The 19,842-nt window shown below is 43.7% G+C and overlaps 1 protein-coding gene across 2 annotated transcripts in view; it reads left to right on the forward strand.

Annotated features, from left to right (window-relative positions):
* Nucleotides 1-19,842, forward strand: part of afg2a (AFG2 AAA ATPase homolog A) — a 124,022-nt gene that overhangs the window by 7,782 nt on the left and 96,398 nt on the right. For both annotated transcript variants that reach the window (XM_029770838.1, XM_029770839.1), the window contains exons 11-14: nt 13,797-13,951; nt 16,364-16,573; nt 19,156-19,209; nt 19,599-19,678. In XM_029770838.1, the coding sequence (XP_029626698.1) occupies nt 13,797-13,951; nt 16,364-16,573; nt 19,156-19,209; nt 19,599-19,678 (499 nt within the window). The remainder of the gene's footprint in view (nt 1-13,796; nt 13,952-16,363; nt 16,574-19,155; nt 19,210-19,598; nt 19,679-19,842) is intronic.

The following is a 19,842-nucleotide window of genomic DNA, read 5'->3' on the forward strand; positions in this document are numbered from 1 at the left end:
TTTAAAATTCTTTTTCTTTTTCTGACCTGAGACGGACACTCTGTAGACAAAGGGAAAGATGGCAAGCCCAAAACGGCCGTCTGCACGTGTGTGCTTCTGTGTTAGGTTAGCATGAAAAGCAGATGTGAATAGGGAAGTGAGTTATTTTTGTGTGCATCGAGTTCAATATGTTTTTGTCTAATTTAATGCGGCAATCAGCAGTTGCTACATCAATTTTGATATGTCCCATTGTGTCTTGAAGAACATAATGTATAAATGCCTCATGACCTTAGGTCAACTGTCGTACCCCATCGGAACCCAAAATATAAGCTTGTTTTACTCCAATGTTTCTAAACAAATTAAATGTAAACAAACACCATATAGCCTCAACATGGTTAAAATTAAACTTTTTTGATATCATGGAAGATCAGTCCTTGCAGTCAAGTGTGATCAAACCCACATCCTTTAAGTGGGGTGGTGAAAAAAAGTCAGTATAAACGAAATAGAGCCCGCACACTCAGAAGCTCTACCACATACTTTCATGAATATACAAACAACTTTTCCATCCTGCAAGGATCTTTGTCAGGTCATTTCACCGGGAGTGTACCACACCCATATTTATAGACATAAGACAAACACCAATTAGAGCGGTCTATACATATTCTCTTTGCAATACAAGTCTATCGACGTCCCCCCTTCACCTCAGGACTTTGATATACTCGATACCCATGTACTTTAATGAGGAAACATTGCGTCTGGCAGTCATAAAGTGCATAGCGACTGGACTTTTGGGGTCTTGGTATCTGATTCTACTCCTATGTTCGGATATGTGTGTCTTGAGCGTGCCCAAATAGGCCAGGCCACAAGTGTATTTCAATAGGTAAACTAAATTCTTTGTAGCGCATGCTATGATATCTTTAATTTTATAAGGTTTTCCTGTCATAGGATGGTTGAATGTGTGGTATTTGCTCGTGAAATTGCGCTGTGCGCAACGTGTGCACCTGTAATTGACCTTTTTGACATGGTTAAGGAAGGTGTCCCAAAGCGGTGGGGGCAATTCCCATGCATACTAAATGTTTACCTATATTGCATACTCTATGAATATGCCCATAGCGCATGATTTATGGCCTTTATAGGGGGGGGGGGGGGGGGGGATCAATGATGGTGAAGAGTTAATTATGTATAGTCATTTAAAAGGGCAGTGCAGTTAAGTGTTTTTTCACACTATAAGGTCAAATTAACACTCAAAATGATAATGCCCTTTTTGTGTAAGAGCTGTTTTTTTATTTTTTTTGTATTGCTTGGTATTTCAGCCTGTTCAGGTGGGGTGGATTTTTGGCCCACACCATGACATCACAATGTGAACTGATTATAATAGATCAATGACTGTTCACCTAGGTAAGGGGGTGAGGTCTAGACCATCCTGTCATCCAATCAGGGCTATGTATTTAAATACCTGAAAATGGATTTCCTAACGCCAACTTGATCAGACTGAGCATTTCAAGGGCCAAAGGAAGCGCTGGGAAATAAGTGATTACAAATATATTTTGGAGTTATTTTTGTATTAATGAAGTAAACACACAGTGATTTATTAGATGTTTTAAGAATTCAATTACAAAGGTGCCCCATTGTAGACCTATTGATTTTAATGTAAGTTTCTATAAATATTACTTTTTTGTCCCCATCTGTGATCAACCCTAGGTGTTTTTCACTGTTTTGAATGGAGGCCTGTCCCGGCATGCTGTCTCTCCCAGGGTTTTTAGGCGTCTTTATGTTGTCGTTATGATGGTGAACTGATCCTAGTGGTGGCAGATGAGTCATTTCCTCAGTCTAAACAGTGTAAATTGCTGTGTGCCACATCCGGACCAACTATTTACAAAGCCTTCTAAACAGGGGAAGCCCTTTGGAAAATGCAGGAGAATAGGAAGCCTGTACTCTTCTTAAAATGTTGGTTTTTAAGATATATATATTTTTTGCCATGTATGCATTTTTTTCTCTCCAAAAAGTAGTTACATTTTGTATTAAGCTTCATGTATGACTAGCTAGCTTGGTTGATGGCTCAATTTAATCCATTTTAGAATAAGGCTGTAACATAACAAAATGTGGAAAAAGGAAAGGGGTCTGAATACTTTATGATTCCACTGTAGATTTGATGTGCTATGAGTTTTCTTTTTGTAACTCTAGACCTTTTAGTTCTAAGCTTTGGAATTCATTCTTTGAAGATAGTTAATTTGAACCTTGCTGACCAAAGAGAGATGGCGCCAACAGACAAGGACGCCCTGGTTTTAGCTCCTAGCCAGCTTTGTAGTATTTTGTTTTTCTCCAGTGTTACTTCTTACATTATTTGCTCAGAACGTTTCTTGTATTATTATCTACAGACGTAAATAACTTTTGGATATTAGATTGGCGGTCACTCACCAGAAATTCAAGCAGAAATTAGACTTTCCTGACCTGGATCCTTTGTTTCCAAGGCAGCTCTATTCATCCCGGGGGCTGCACCGAAACGCAAATGCTGGATAAGAGGTAGGAGTGGGGCCCTAGTTAAACTTGGGCAGTGTGCATACCATCCATCGCTTCAGAGTATAGTATTCGCTAACGCTCAGTCCCTGGACAATAAAGTAGACGAGCTCAGGGCAAAGATCTCCTTCCAGAGAGACATCGGGGACTGTAACATAGTTTTACAGAATCATAGCTTTCTCTGGATATATTGTCCCTGTCCATTCAGCCAGCGGGGCTCTCCATCCATCGCACGGACAGGAAGAAAGAACTATGGAAATAAGAAAGGCAGAGGGGTTTGTTTCATGGTTAACAACTCATGGTGTGATTGTGGTTACATTTAGGAACTCAAGTCCTTTTGTTCTCCCGATCTGGAATACTTCACCATCAAATGCCGACCGTATTACCTCCTGGAAATCTGGGGGAAAAGCTACCGAAATTCTAGCAACACATCTCCTGTGCTACATGCGCAACACAGACCCTGGTTCATTGCTACTCTCCTTTCCGGGATGGCTACAAGGCCCTCCCCTGCCTCCATTCTGCTCCTCCCCACCTATAGGCAAAATCCTAAACAGGACGCTCCCGTGGTAAGGACTGTTCAATGTTGGTCTGACCAATCGGAATCTATGCTTCAAGATTGTTTTGATTAAGCGGACTGGGAAATGTTCCGGGTCGCGCCTCAGAATAGCATCGATGTATACACTGACTCGTTGACTGGGTTCATCAGGAAGTGCATAGAGGATGTTGTTCCCACTGTGACGATTAGAACTTATCCAAACCAAAAGACGTGGATAGATGGCAGCATTCGCGCAAAACAGAAAGTGCGAACCACCACATTTAACCATGGCAAGGTGACTAGGAACATGGAGGTTTACAAACAGACCAGCTACGACCTCCATAAGGGAATCAAAGAGGTAAAACAACAATACAGGAACAAAGTGGAGTAGCAATTCAACGGCTCAGACGCAGAGACTCCAGATAATCACAGATTACAAAGGGAAAGCCAGCCACGTCGCGGTCACCGACGCCTCACTCCTGGATGATCTAAACACCTTCACCGCTTCGAGTAAAACAACATCGAGCCACCGACTGTCATGAGGACTGTGGGCTCTCGTTCTCCATGGCTGACATGAGTAAGTAATTTAAGTGTGTTAACCCTTGCAAGGCTGCCGGTCCAGATGGCATCCCAAGCCGCATCATCAGAGCATATGCAGACCAGCTGGCTGGAGTGTTTACTGACATAATCAATTTCTCCATATCCCAGTCTGTCCCAACTTGCTTCAAGATGTCCGCCATTGTTCCTTTACCCAAGAAAGTGAAGTTAACTAACGAAATAACTAGCGCCCCATAGCACTCACTTTTGTCATCATAAAGTGCTTTGAGAGGCTAGTTAATGATCATATCACCTCCATTTTGCCCGACACCTTAGACCCACTACAATTCAGATATCACCCCAACAGATCCACGGATGACGCAATCGCCATTATACTGCACACTGCCTTATCCCTTATCCCTTGACAAAAAACAGCATTGTGTCTCACTTTTTATTGATCTCTCTAAGGCTTTTGATACAGTTGATCATGCTATACTAAGGCAGAGATTGTCGAGTGTAGGTCTTTCAGAGCATGCAGTTGCATGGTTTGCTAACTATCTGTCTGATAGAACTCAGTGTACTCAATTTGATGGGCTTAGGTCTGTTAAATTGTCTGTCTTAAATGGTGTGCCCCAAGGCTCTGTACTTGGTCCTCTCTTATTCACTATTTCTATAAATAATTTAGACAAAAATGTCCAAAATGCACAACTTCATTTTTATGCTGATAATACTGTTATTTACTGTTGTGCTTCATCTCTTACAAAAGCTTTCCAGAACTTGCAAACTGCTTTTAATACTGTTCAACATACCTTGTCTCAATTGAAGCTTATCCTCAATACTGACAAAACTAAACTACTGGTGTTTTCTAAAGCAAGAAATAGACCTCTGAACCTTTCACCTATTACTACCTGTCAGGGCAAGGAGATTGAGGTTGTAACCTCATATAAATATCTTGGAATTTTGATTGATGATGGCCTCTCTTTTAAAATGCATAGTCAATAACTTACAAAAAAATTGAAGCTGAAATTAGGATTTTATTTTAGGAATAAAGCTTGTTTTTCTTTTGAAGCCAGAAGGAGGCTAGTATCAGCTACATTTATGCCTTTACTAGACTATGGGGATATTTTATATATGAATGCTTCCGCTCAGTGTTTGAGATCAATTGACACCCTTTACCATGGCACTTTGAGATTTATTTTAAATTGCAAAACCCTTACGCACCACTGCACTTTGTATACCAGGGTTGGCTGGCCTTCTCTAGTCACTCGTAGGCTCAGTCACTGGTATACTTTTATTTACAAAGCCATTTTGGGTTTACTACCTTTTTATTTGGGCATTTTTATTGTTCAGAAATGTGGTGGGTACTCTCTTCGTTCGCGGGACTTTATCCTGCTAACTGTTCCAAATGTCCGAACTGAATTTGGTAAAAGGGCTTTTATGTACTCTGGGCCATCGTCTTGGAATGCCTTACAAAATACTTTTAAACTGGAAGAACTTGTCCCGATTGGTATTTTTAAATCACTGATGAATGATCTGGAGACTCATTCCCTGACATGTCAATGTTTTTAATTTGCTGTTTTGATTTTGTTATATTCTTTGTTAATTCTATGGTTTTTACTAGATTAATTGTAGTTTTTCATGTTGTTTGTCTGTAATTTTTGTAATGACTTGGCGCTGCCTATCTTGGCCAGGACGCTCTTGAAAAAGAGATTTTAAATCTCAATGAACCCTTCCTGGTTAAATAAAGGTAAAATAAAATAAAATCCCACCTGGACAAGAGAAATACCTATGTAAGAATGCTGTTCATCGACTACAGCTCAGTTTTCAACACAGTAGTGCCCTCCAAGCTCATCACTAAGCTCATGGGCCCTGGGTCTGAACGCCTTCATGTGCAACTGGGTACTGGACTTGCTGAGGAGACCCTAAGTGGTGACGGTAGGCAACAACACCTCCGCCCCTATGATCCTCAACACAGGGGCACCTAGTGGTTAGAGCGTTGGGCTAGTAACCGAAAGGTTGCTGGATCGAATCCCCGAGCTGACAAGGTAAAAATCTGTCATTCTGCCCCTGAGCAAGGCAGTTAACCCACTGTTCCCCGGGTGCCGAAGACGTGGATGACGATTAAGGCAGCTCCCCGTACCTCACCGATTCAGAGGAGTTGGGTTAAATGCGGAAGACACATTTCAGTTGAAGGAATTCAGTTGTACAACTGACTAGGTATCCCCCTTTCCCTTTTCCCTTTCCCACAGGGGTGCGGGTTCAGTCCCATCCTGTACTCCCTGTTCACCAATGACTGCATGTCCATGCATATCTCCAACTCAATCATCAAGTTTGCTGACGACACAATAGGGGTAGGCCAACTGCCTACAAGGAGGAGGTGAGAGCCCTAGCGGAGTGAAAATAACCTCTCCCTCAACGTCAACAAAACGATAAAGCTGATTGTGGATTACAGGAGAGCAGAGAGAGCACGCCCCCCAAAAAGTTTAAAGTTCCCCAAGGACCTTGTGAAGATGCTGGAGGAAGCAGGTACGAAAGTATTTATATCCACAGTAAAACGAGTCCTATATCGACATAACCAGAAAGGCCGCTCAGCAAGGAAGAAGCCACTGCTCCAAAACCGCCATAAAAAAGCCAGACTACGGTTTGCAACTGTAAATGGGGACAAAGATCGTACTTTTTGGAGAAATGTCCTCTGGTCTGATGAAACAAAAACAGAACTGTTTGGCCATAATGACCATCGTTATGTTTGGAGGAAAAAGGGGGAGGCTTGCAAGCCGAAGAACACCATTCCAACCGTGAAGCACGGGATGGCAGCATCATGTTGTGGGGCTGCTTTGTTGCAGGAGGGACTGGTGCACTTCACAAAATGGATGGCATCATGAGGATGGAAAATTTATGTGGATATATTGAAGCAACATCTCAAGACATCAGTCAGGAAGTTAAAGCTTGGTCGCAAATGGGTCTTCCAAATGGACAATGACCCCAAGCATACTTCCAAAGTTGTGGCAAAATGGCTTAAGGACAACAAAGTCAAGGTATTGCAGTGTGCTTTACAAAGCCCTGACCTCAATTCTATAGAAAATGTGTGGGCAGAACTGAAAAAGCGTGTGCGAGCAAGGAGGCCTACAAACCCGACTCAGTTACACTAGCTCTGTCAGGAGGAATGGGCCAAAATTCACCCAACTTATTCTGGGAAGCTTGTGGAAGGCTACCCAAAACGTTTGACCCAAGTTAAACAACTTAAAGGCAATGCTACCAAATAGTAATTGAGTGCATGTTAACTTTTGACCCACTGGGAATGTGATGAAAGAAATAAAAGCTGAAATAAATCATTCCCTCTACTATTATTCTGACATTTCACTTTCTTAAAATAAAGTGGTGATCCTAACAGACCTGAAACTAAATTTTTACTAGGATTAAATGTCAGGAACTGTGAAAAACTGAGTTCAAATGTATTTGGCTAAGGTGTATGTAAAATTTCGACTTCAACTGTTTATACATACATACATACTGTACCAGTCAAAAGTTTGGACACACCTACTCATTCAATGATTTTAATTTTCTTTTTACAATTTTCTACATTGTAGAATATTAGTGAAGACATCAAAACAATGATATAACAAATATAGAATCATGTAGTTACCAAAAATTTGTTAAAGAAATCAAAATATATTTTATTTTAGATTCCTCATAGTAGCCACCCTTTGCCTTGATGACAGCTTTGTACACTCTTGGCATTCTCTCAACCAGCTTCATGAGGAATACATTTCCAACAGTCTTGAAGGAGTTCCCACATGCTGAGCATTTGTTGGCTGCTTTTCCTTCATTCTGCGGTCCAACTCATCCCACACCATCTCAATTGGGTTGAGGTCGGGTGATTGTAGAGGCCAGGTCATCTGATGCAGCACTCCATCACTCTCCTTCTTGGTCAAATAGCCCTTACACAGCCTGGAGCTTTGTTTTGGGTCATGGTCTTGTTAAAAAACAAATGTTAATCGCACTAAGCGCAAACCAGATGGGATGGCGTATCGCTGCAGAATGCTGTGGTAGCCATGCTGGTTAAGTGTGCCTTGAATTCTAAATAAATCACAGACAGCATCACCAGCAAAGCACCATCACACCTCCTCCTCCATGCTTCACGGTGGGAACCACACATGTGGAGATCATCCGTTCACCTGCTCTGCGTCTCACAAAGACACGGTGGATGGAACCAAAAATCAAAAATTTGGACTCATCAGACCAAAGGACAGATTTCCACCGGTCTAATGTTCATTGCTCGCATTTCTTGGCCCAAGCAAATATTTTCTTCTTATGGGTGTCCTTTAGTAGTGGTTTCTTTGCAGCAATTTGACCATGAAGGCCTGATTCACGCAGTCTCCTCTGAACAGTTGGTTGAGATATGTTTGTTACTTGTTCTGTGAAGCATTTATTTGGGCTGCATTCGGAGGTGCAGTTTACTCTAATGAACTTATCCTCGTCACCAGAGGTAACTCTGGGTCTTCCTTTCCTGTGTCGGTCCTCATGAGAGCCAGTTCAATCATAGCGCTTGATCAGTTTTGCGACTGCACTTGACCATTTGGAGAGAATGCAGGCAAAGTTCTTGAAATGTTCTGGATTGACTGACCTTCATGTCTTTAAAGTAGTGATGGACTGTCGTTTCTCTTTGCTTATTTTAGCTGTTCTTGCCATAATATGGTATTTTACCAAATAGGGCTGGAAACCTGGCACCATCCCTACCGTGAATCATGGTGGTGGCAGCATCATGCTGTGCGGATGTTTTTCAGCAGCAGGGACTGGGAGACTAGTCAGGATCGAGGCAAAGATGATCGGCGCATAGTACAGAGAGATCCTTGATGAAAACATGCTCCAGAGTGCTCAGGACCTCAGACTGGGGCGAAGGCTTACCTTCCAACAGGACAATGACCCTAAGCAAACAGACAGGGCAGGAGTGGATTCGGGCAGGTATCTGAATGTCCTTGATTGGCCCAGCCAGTGCCCGGACTTGAATCCGATCGAACATCTCTGGAGAGACCTGAAAATGGCTGTGCAGCAACTCTTCCCATCCAGCCTGACAGAGCTTGAGAGGATCTGCAGAGAAGATTGGGAGAAACTCCCTATATACAGGTTTGCCAAGCTTATAGTGTCATACCTAAGAAGACTCGATGCTGTTATCGCTGCCAAAGGTGCTTCAACAAAGTACTGAGTAAAGGGTCTGAATACTTATGTAAATGTGATATTTCAGTTAAAAAATATCTAAATTAGCAAAACAATTCTAAAACCTGTTTTTGCTTTGTCATTGTGGGGTAACCTGTTTTTTCTTTGTCATTGTGGGGGAATTTGTGTAGATTGATGAGGAGAACCCCCCCCCCCCCCATTTTAATCACTTTTAGAATAAGGCTGTAACATAACAAAATATGGAAAAAGTCTGAATACTTTCCGATGGCACTGTATGTGTATGTATTTATTTATATGTTCTGTTTTCTGACTTTGCTCGTTGTGATATTTCTTAATTTCTTTATTTTGTAAATTTGTGTATTTTATTTGTATTGCTTGGTATTACTGCACTGTTGGAGTTAGAAACACAAGTATTTCGCTACACCTGCGATAACAATCTGCAAATCTGTGTACCCGACCATTTTATTTATTTTTACATTTTTTATTTAACCTTTATATAATTAGGCAAGTCAGTTAAGAACAAATTCTTATTTACAGTGACGGCCTACACTGGCCAAACCCGGACGACACTGGGCAAATTTTGCATCGCCCTATGGGACTCCCAATCACAGCCGGTTGTGATACAGCCTGGAATCAAACCAGGGTGTCTGTAGTGACGTCTCTAGCACTGAGATGCAGTGCCTTAGACCACTACACCACTCGGGAGCCCAAACTGTAAACTTTGATTTGGTTTAGTTTTTGGAATGCTGATTTATTTTATTGCGTAAGTATGAGTGGAAAAAATGGCAGGGAAAAATGAGGCGAGTATTGTTTGACATAAATCTTGCTGCAAAGACATGAATGAGATCAACAGTGGTAAATGCTTGATGTGTGTTTACAGAGGAAGCCTTCCATATAAAGCACTTTTCCTGACTCCACAGTCCTTTTAAAGGCACTTTTGGAATTTTAGGACAGGCTACATAAATATTGCCAGATCAGTATGTGACGTTTATTTGCCGGCTCTGTTTATAAAATCCGGAAATGTTCGCCTTGTACTATTTATCCTCGGTCCTTACCTTTATTAATGGCAGCTTGTGCGCTCGCTCGCTCCTTCCCTCCCTTTCCCAGTGTGTGTGTTTAAGAGCACATATTATTGCAGTCTTTCAGTGCTGGAACAGATGTTGGGTATTGTAAATACAGGTGCAAAGAGCGCTCCGGAAGCCCCTCGGAGTAATGAAAATGTTCCTGTTTTTTTTTTATGGTGTAGTGCCAAAAGTATTTCACAATTCATTTGAGAACAACGTCGCTCGAGACCCACACTGCTCTGCTGACGTGCCCCGGGATGGGGGGGCAGGTGAAGGTGTTACTAAGGGGTTTTTCATGTCTAAATAGGTTTTGAACATGTTGTAGAAGTGCAGATGGACACCCACAGATGGAGTTCCATAAATGACCTACCACTGTTGTTGTTGTCATATCAAGACAATAGATCTGTATAAGAAGCCCTTGAATTCGGCAGGGGGAATTTTTACTTTACCTCTACTAGAGTTACCTCAGTTTCCTCTGCCTGTCTTTGTAGCTAAGTTGAAAACTGCCCAAATTCATCCAAGCTAGTCGTTTTTGAAGGTAGTTATAGTAGAACGCTCCGGTGTCTTAGATATGTTGGTCTGTGGCTCACATTCTCTTACACATCCGGGATGGTGGAGGTGGCCCTGGAAAAAGGGCCTTGAGTCAGGGAGGGCCTGTTTTGGTGCCAGATAATTGGGAACATCCCTTCTTCTTCTTACCAGCCCACAATCCCCTGTCTTCACCTTGTCTCTTCCTCCCCAAGCCAGGGGCACCCCATTCTCAATTTCCCGCAGATTGCTGGTAAATTTGAAGCATTCAGGAAAGAACAAGTGAAAAAAAAGAGAATCCACATAAGGTTCAGATTAAACCTTGTTGTGTCGCTTCTTTTTCCTCTTCTAACAGTGCATCGGATGTTTTCATAACTAAACCAAATGTGTGCTCGGATCGAGCCAAGCCTAGCCAGGGGATATAATCCCTGAAGCGGAAATGCTGGAGTCACATTGTTGAATTACATTTCCTTTTGCCTTTGGGCTATCCAGATTCCAGGCTGGATACTACATTAATCTGCTTCATGAATGTACTTGCTAACTAAGCATTTGCTTAGGTTGTGTAGACACCCATCAGTGGCTCATACTGACATTGGGTAGTGAGTTGGTCTGGTCTTTCATTAGGTACATTTTGTTCAGTAGGTTATTCCTTAGCAACTGTAGTATGTTGTATCCAGCGATTGGTTAGAGAAAGATCCTTAGCTGGACAAAACGTTTGTCAATCCAGGAAGACAGCATTTCGGGGGCTTTTTGAGCTCTTCAGCCTTATGAGTGCAGACTTTTCTTTCTTATACTATCTAGAATTTTGGGTTAACGCACCACAGACAAGCATAGTTTTTTACGATGCACTGGAACAGGTAAAAGGGTGCGAAGGCTTTCATGGTCACCCGACTGTCAACTGGGCTTCTTTTTCAAAGGCAAATAGACTAGGGCTGGGAATTCCCAGGGACCTCACGGCACGATATTATCACGATACTTAGTTGCCGATACTATATGTATCGCGATTCTCACGATTCTGTATGTATGCGATTCGATACTGTGGTTTTATTGGGATTCCATGGTTCAAACATATTGCTTACCATATGTCTGCTGCAGAGGGACAAGAGCGAGCCATGAGAAAACAAGTTTTGTTCAGTCAGGGAAATAAAAGTGCTGAAAACAAATTGTTTCCCTATTTTAAAAAGAAGATGGAGAACAAGCTATGAAGGAAATATACTGGAGTTTTTGTACAGGTACAGCCACCTAGCGCAAAAATAATATTGCGATATTGTCAAAACAATACGATATATAATCAAAAATAATATACAGATATTTAACTATATAGATTTTCTTCTCCCCCATCACTGAAGTAGACGTTGCCTGATGAACCAAGCCCTGACCTCCATTACCCTTTGAACATCCCTCTATCCCTCTTAATGCGATGAGGAGGCTGAGCAGTGGAGAAGAGCAGGAGGAGTAAAGAGTCCCCCTCGTAGCACATGTGGTTCCCCCCTCTCCCCAGAAAAATATGCTTGCCCCCTCCCCTCCTTCCTACCCTGTGCATGGTCTCAGGCTCCAGTCTGAGGCAGATGTTTTTGTACTGCTAGTCGAAGAGCCCTGGAGCTTTGAATGGAGAAGAGATGGCCATGTCATCGGGCAGGGCCAGGTCAGGCGGGATTGATGTGATGTGGGGGGACTCTGGGGAGAGGAGACGGGACACAGCGAGAGCAGAGCCCAGGACCTGGAACACACTGACCTTGGCTTGATCCGCTCACGGACGCGCTCTCTCTCCACATTGTGTTTTTCTTTTTTCCTCTGTCCCTTTTTTCAGTCTTCTCGAATCCTGGAAAATATAAACAGGATGCAGTCTTGTCTGATCATAAATCCCCTCTTGTCATCCTGGCCCACAGCCCCAACCACCCCAGTCCCTGGCCCCAGCTCGGAGGAGAGGTGGAAGCCTCCAGTAATCATGCGCTCAGCCACTGTATCATTTGTTCATCAAATGCCTGTTATCCTACATGCATGGCTTGAATCTATACAACTGGATATGAGCGGTGGCTACTCGAGTGCAGGTTTTTCATGCGGTAGGATTCTTTAAAAATGAGGCTGATTTACTCCTAGCAGCAACTTTTCATTCAGGATTTTCCCGTTCATATTTGTATCTACTATCTATTGCACAGAGTTCAACCAGCCTTATTCAGAATTTTCTTTGTCCTTGATCCTTACACATAATTTTACTTATCTTGTATTGACTGGACACGTGACATGTTTATCTAGTCTCAGAGATTATCTATTTCCTTTTGTATGATGTATTTGACATAGACTGTTTAAGACAAATTACACATGACAAATATGCCATAACCCACAGGAAGCCCACTTTCTCCTTTGTATTAAACACGCACTGCGAGGATTTTTGTTTTATTTTCCCGAAATCATCTTCAAGAAAAGCCAATTCAGAATTCTAATGCCACAGTATTCCAAGAGACACACTCTTGGAAAACAAGGCTTTATCCTTGTTCTAATCCTTCCTTGTCGGTGATACTGATGTAGGCCGTAATCCCTATTCTCGCTCCCTTCCTCCTGTGGTTACGCCTTCTAGCGTGCTCCCTGTCCCGTCACCAGCGCCGATGTGGCCTATTCATGAGCTATCATCACCCCGGCCCCTTGGAATGCTGATTGTAAACGGGCCCATTTCTCTCCGTGGCTCACTCTTTTGTGGCCCTGCTCTGCAAGGCCCAACACGAACTCAAAATCCAACCCCATTATTAATGCACAGATTAAGTTATTTGTACCGTTGTCCTTTTTATACTCGGCAGGTAACGGAGTCGCCTCTAGTCATGAGAGAGTTAATCTCAAACATAACGCGTCAATTACAGTTCCTCTGCAGCTTTTCTTCCTGGCTATCCGTGTCCAATGTTCCCTGTCGAATTGAAAGAGTGAAGGGAACTAGTGTTCATTTGGAGATTAGGCATTCGTTAGGGATTCGTCATCACGACATGTAGGAGCCTGAGAGGTGAGGTGAAAGTTCTACTGTGTGAAAGTAAGTGTGTGTTTGGAGTCGTGGAGCGGCTGCCAAGGACTTATGGGAAACTGTCCATCACTGTATGGCCTGTCGTTTTGAAAAAGGAGGAAAGTGAGGCTTAGCCTATTGTTGACATTTTGACAATGGCGTGTTGCTGAACGACAAAGTGTTGATTTTCAGAAAACATGACTTGTTTTGCAGCTTGGGGCATCTTTCCTCCTAGTAACTGTACACGTCATCAACTCATCTTAGACTTGCAAAATGTCCATCCTGTGTGGATTTTGCATTTCTAAAGCGTCTCTAACGTGACAATGTTCTTTATCAGAATGTTCTACCTCTTATTACCCACCATGCACTATTTTCTAAAATATCACCCTACAGGAAATTGTCAACTAAACCTAGATGTTTTGAAAACCTGTACGTTTAAAAAATATGTTTATCAATTTGGTCTTTTTTACAGGGCTGCATGCATTAAGGCGTGCTCTCGGCAGTGGCTCCCAACCGTCAGACCTCCAATTGATGGGGACAGTGACGGTCACTCTCCAGGACCTTCAGTGGGCCATGTCAGAGGTCAAACCAAGTGCCATGAGGGAGGTCGCCATCGATGTTCCCAAGGTGTGTCTGGATTATAGCCCCTTAGACTCTTTTTGAAGGTCGGCATTTAAATTGTCGGCATATAAGGTTGACATATAAACTGTCATTAAATTTATCGGGTACCACCAAAGATGGAACAACAGTTCTGCTGATGTCACCGGCATAACGGAAAGTGTCTTGTAGTCTCATGTTCTGAAACGTCAACAAATCTTCTCAGGAGCGCAAATCGCTTAATTACTCATTGGACTACCAGTCAATGTATTATGTCAACAATACGGTGAGTAATCAAGTGAGGCATTAAGTATTTTGTGCATTAGAGAAGATACTTTCAGATCCCCAGTTACTTTTGTTGACGTGCGGTTTTCACCGAGGGTTCAAACCGAGGAAGCGTCGGATGGAAATGACCCCCAGCCATACTGCTGCCCTCCCTGAAACGGAGATGAATCACACACTCAGTGGTGGGGGGGGGACAGTGGTGAGACTCCAGGATGTTTTGGAGTTTGCATGTGCAAGACATAACGGACAGGAAGAGGCTAACATCATCTCCAGCACTAATTGGAAGCAGATCGGGTCGACATCGGTTCCTGCCAGAGAGAGAGAGAAAAAAATAGAAAAAAGTCCGTTCTCCTTCCTCCTAATGCTCCTCTGCACTGAGCTCACCCCGAGACATTCAGTTCTTGCGGCCAGTTCCTGGAAACAAAAGATGGGCTTGAGTTTTTTTCCTTCCCTCAGTGCACTGCAGCTGAAGGGTCGGCCGCAGAGCTCCGACTTGATTATATCCATATGAGTGCAAAACATTTGTTTCTAATCCATTTATATAAGAAACTTTCAGTGGAGCCAGGCCTGGCGAGAGCAAGAGCAGAGCACACCTCTCTCTCTCAGGCCGACCGGACCTTTTAATATTTGGATCTGGCAGCTGCAGCCGAGAGCTCCGTTCCCCTTTTTCGACTTCCTCTCCAAGTTCTTGTCTGGAGAAGTACCCACCACAACTACTGTCGCACCCACCCTCCTCTCCCACATCCCAGGCAACCCCATCAAAGCCCGGGCCCTAAGAGGCCCCTTGTAAACTTCAGACAACAACAGTAAAAGATAATAACTGGGTCTCGGAGAGAGAAAAAGAGGCAGGGGGAGTAAAATCAACGCAGCAAGGTGTGACTCAATCTGCACCCTCTAATTCCACATCCGCCGTGTTCGTGACAAAAGCACCTTGCAATTAATGATGCGTTTTTTACTGTCATTCACGCAAGCGCCATGTTAATTTTGTCTGCAGAAAACTTGAACAAAAACACAACAAAATAGGTTCAGGGGGAGAAAAAGGGGTATAAATCTTTACTGTGCACATCTGCTGCTATTCTGGTAGGGTAGAGGCACCTGAAGCTGCCTGATTGATTTACACCCCATAGGTTCTGGCAAGGGGAGGCTGTGCCTCTCTCTTTCTCTCGCTTTCTTTTGTCTCTTGCTCTCTCCTTCCATGCGCTCTCCTCCCATCTCCCTGTCACCATCTTTATCTCTTTCTCTCTCTCTCTTTCCTCACCCACCATCCTCTCTCTCTCTCTCTCTCTCTCTCTCTCTCTCTCGCTCTCTATCTATAAATTGTTCAACGTGTGGTATTTACAGTATGTGGCCGGACGCCAAGTTTCCATTAGGTGCTCTGTTCCCGGGAGACGGCGCCGGTGGCCTGGGATGTGTTACTTCGGGCAGAGAAAGGAGGGAGGGAGAGAGAGGTGGAGATGGAAGGAGAGAGATGGTGAGAAAGAGAAGGAGAGTGAGAGAGAGAGTCATGCTGATGTAGTGAAAGGTGGAGGAAAAGGGGGCTTATTGCTCTGTCCAATCCCTGCTCTCCTTATCGGTTTTATCTCCTGGAGTCGCGTCCTCTGCCCATCATTCGTCAAAGTGACAGCTGCTGTCCGACTCTCTGTGTTGTCTGCTGAGTCACTCTCCGCCCAGATCTGGCCCAATGCTTTTCCTGTATTATTCCAAATGATTTGCCCAGAGCAAAAATACAAACAGTATTTCAGTGATTGATTGATTAATTACAGCTGTAGAGAGAAATAAACACTGGACACACAGAACCCAGAACTTTCTTGCCCCACAATAAGAATATTACTTTTGACTTGGAAAACCTTTTATCCTCTCAAACCTGGGTTTTCTTGAAGCTACCATAACACCACTAGATACCAAGCTCCATTAAAACTGCTATCGTATACAGCCCATTGGGGACATCTCTCTTTCCATTGTCTATAAAACTTCTGTATCTAGGAGCACATATTCTTCTCTCAGTTACCAGTTGTGTCCAAATGGTTTGACTGTCTCCCTTGCAGACTGTCTCCCTTGCAGACTGTCTCCCTTGCAGACTGTCTCCCTTGCTGACTGTCTCCCTTGCTGACTGTCTCCCTTGCTGACTGTCTCCCTTGCTGACTGTCTCCCTTGCAGGTTCGCTGGTCGGACGTGGGAGGCATGGAGCAGGTGAAGCTGAAACTGAAACAAGCGGTGGAGTGGCCCCTCAGGCACCCTGAGGCCTTCACCCGCATGGGCATCCAGCCCCCTAAAGGGGTGCTCCTCTACGGACCCCCAGGCTGCTCCAAGACCATGATCGCCAAGGCTCTGGCCAATGAGAGCGGACTCAACTTTCTCGCCATCAAGGTGATGATCATTTAACATTTGATTGTTGCCTGCATTCTCTCCAAATGGTCAATGTATGGGCAGGGAGGTGTCCTTTTTACACCTACAAGTTTCCCTAAATCCCACCCCTGTAATGCATCAGTTTTGCAGTTGCATCGCCTTTAAGCACAGTTCCTTTAGTTATGGCTGACCTAGCATGGACCTTTGTCGTTTACACAACATTAAGTAAATAATGCTACAACTATAGCTAGTAACACTATCACCACATTTTTCTGTTGTCCCAAAAATACTTTGCGGGTCTCCCGAGTGTCGCAGCGGTCTACGGCACTGCATTGCAGTGGGGTTGGATCCCAGGCTGTGTCACAACCGGCTGTGAACGGGAGTCCCATAGGGCGGCGCACAATTGGCCCAGCGTCATCTGGGTTAAGGGAGGGTTTGGCAGGGGGGGCTTTACTTGGCTCATCGCGCTCTACTGACTCCTTGTGACGGGCCGGGCACCTGCAGGCTGACTTCGTTCATCAGTTCAACGGTGTTTCCTCCGACACATTGGTGCAGCTGGCTTCCAGGTTACGCGAGTGGGTGTTGAGAAGCGCGGCTTGGCGGGTCATGTTTCGGAGGACGCTTGACTCGACCTTTGCCTCTCCCGAACCCATTGGGGAGTTGCAGCAATGAGACAAGATCGTAATCACAAAATTGGGGAGAAATACTTAGCCATGCCTATTTACATATACCAGCAGCCATTCCCTTGGCTTTAACCCAGTTAAAAAACAAAGGGATATGTCCCTGATTATCTCAAGGACCTCAGACTCTCTGGCTTCCTTGGAGGCAGACCTACAGGCCTCCTCACTTGACCCCTCCGACCCTGTCTTTGTCCTTTTCATTCATCACCCCATCCCCTCTACCCCCCCTCTCCCTCCACCCCAATTCAACACTCGCCCCTACACCTTCCTTCTCCCTACCCCTCGCCCTGCTCTGTCCAGGCCTCTTGATGGAGATTGATTGATCAGCTCACCAATCGTTGATTGGCGCTTATTTTGGAAGCTGTTGCCGGGTGCAATGGGGCCGTGACAGAAGCTGTCAGCCAGCCTGATTTAGAGGGGGTCAGTGGTAAAAGATGGTGGATAGGCTGTTATATTAGAAAGAAAAGACAGAAAGACTGTGTAAAAGTCTCTCAAAAGGGGCTATTTTTCTGGTAGATGTTGTTTGGGAATAAAGTCCAGGCTAGTACTTTTACAATTACAAAATCATGACGTATTTTTCCCTAGTGTGTTGGTAGCTTTGACTCTGATACATTATCCGTGCTTTACTATAATTTATACTACTTCTGTCATGTACAGTAAAACCCTAACACTCCATTATCATGTTGTCTCACACACACCAATTATTTATTGAACCTTTATTTAACTAGGCAAGTCAGTTAAGAGCAAATTCTTATTTACAATGACGGCCTACCCCGGCCAAAGCTGGACGACGCTGGGCCAATTGTGCACTGCCCTATGGGACTACCAATCACGGCCGGTTGTGATACAGCCCAGGATCGAACCAGGGTCTGTAGTGACGCCTCTAGCACTGAGATGCAGTGCCTTAGACCGCTGCGCCACTCGGGAGCCAATAGAAGCATTTATCTAATACATAGCTACATATAAATGTACCTACACTAAACAAAAATATAAACGCAACATGTAAAGTGTTGGTTTCATGAGCTGAAATAAAAAAAATCCCTGAAATTTTCCATATGCACAAACACCTTATTTATCTCCAATATTGTGCACAAATTTGTTCACATCCCTGTTAGTGAGCAATTCACCTTTGCCAAGATAATCTATCCAATCCACCTGACAGGTGTGGCATATCAAGAAGCTGATTGTATTTATTTATTTTATTTAACCTTTATTTAACTTTAACAGCATGATCATTACACAGGTGCACCTTGTGCTGTGGGCAATAAAAGGACACTTTAAAATGTGCTGTTTTAGCTAGTAAAATAAATACACTTCATACATTATCAAGCCCAGACCTGGCCTGGCCACACCACCACAGAGGAACTGGGGATGAATGAGTCAGTCTCCACAATGCTGTCGTGTTCTGAGGAGACAAAAGGGCTGCCGTTTAAGTGTTGTGTCCCTACCAGCTCAGAGGTGTTGAAAAGCGTGGATTGCAGGGGAAGGAAGTCCGTCCTGACGGTCTGAGTGGATGTTTATCTGCCTCGGATGGAGGGTGCAGAGTGGCCACAGCAGCTTTACTTACCCTACCTCCTTGGTCCTCTTTGCCTTCCTTCTCAATTATTGTTTTTCTTTTTTTCCCCTCCCTTCCCCTCTATCCCTTAAATAACTATCCCTTTCATGTCTGAAAGATTTCTTGGCGGGCTGTTAATAACTTCTCAGTGGTTTGTTCATTGTTGTTTTGGTGTGTTCCTGTCAGAAATTAGTGGTGAGGCTAGCTTGTAGCTAGGTAAACAGTGTTATTAGGTGTATCATTAGTGTTTATATTGATATTAATAGTTGTACTGTATAACTACGGTCCAAAGTTTTCCCTCGTATGGAACAGTCCTGGTTCTATAATGTCACTGGACAGGAGAACCAACTTCCCTCTGTCTCTTTCAGGGTCCAGAGTTATTGAGTAAATATGTAGGGGAGTCTGAGAGAGCTGTCAGAGAGGTGAGTACCAGGCCAACTTTCATTGTCTGTCATACAGTATACCCAATACACTGAATATGTGGACTACTTACATTTTAAAATAAATTCATTTAATATCTTACAGCAGAGGTGTCAAACTCATTCCACAGAGGGCCGAGTGTCCGCAGGTTTTGGGTTTTTACTTTCGATTCAGACCTAGACAACCAGGTGAGGGGAGATTCTTACTAATTAGTGTCCTTAATTAATTAATTAATTAATTAAGTACAAGGGAGGAGCGAAAACCCGCAGACACTCGGCCCTCCGTGGAATGAGTTTGACAAGTGTTCTACAGTACAATGTATATGCAGAATCGGGGTCTACTATATATTAATGCGTATCTCTCTATATATATTGGCATATGTCAACACCAGTTGTTTAGGAAGGCCAGAGCTGTCGCACCCTCCATTGTGTTCTTCGATGAGATTGACGCTCTTGCTGGAGAAAGAGGAAGGTAGGTATTTCTTCTCAGAAATGAGAACAATGACTCTTTGAATGACTGACTGTCTATAGTCCCCAAGTCTGTACAATAATTACACTGATAAAGCCGGCTGTAGAGTTCCCATGGAGACAGTTCACTAGCGCACGCACACCCACATGCACACACAAGCATGCACG

This window comes from Salmo trutta, chromosome 13, assembly GCF_901001165.1.
Source record: "Salmo trutta chromosome 13, fSalTru1.1, whole genome shotgun sequence".
NCBI classification, from domain to species: domain Eukaryota; kingdom Metazoa; phylum Chordata; class Actinopteri; order Salmoniformes; family Salmonidae; genus Salmo; species Salmo trutta.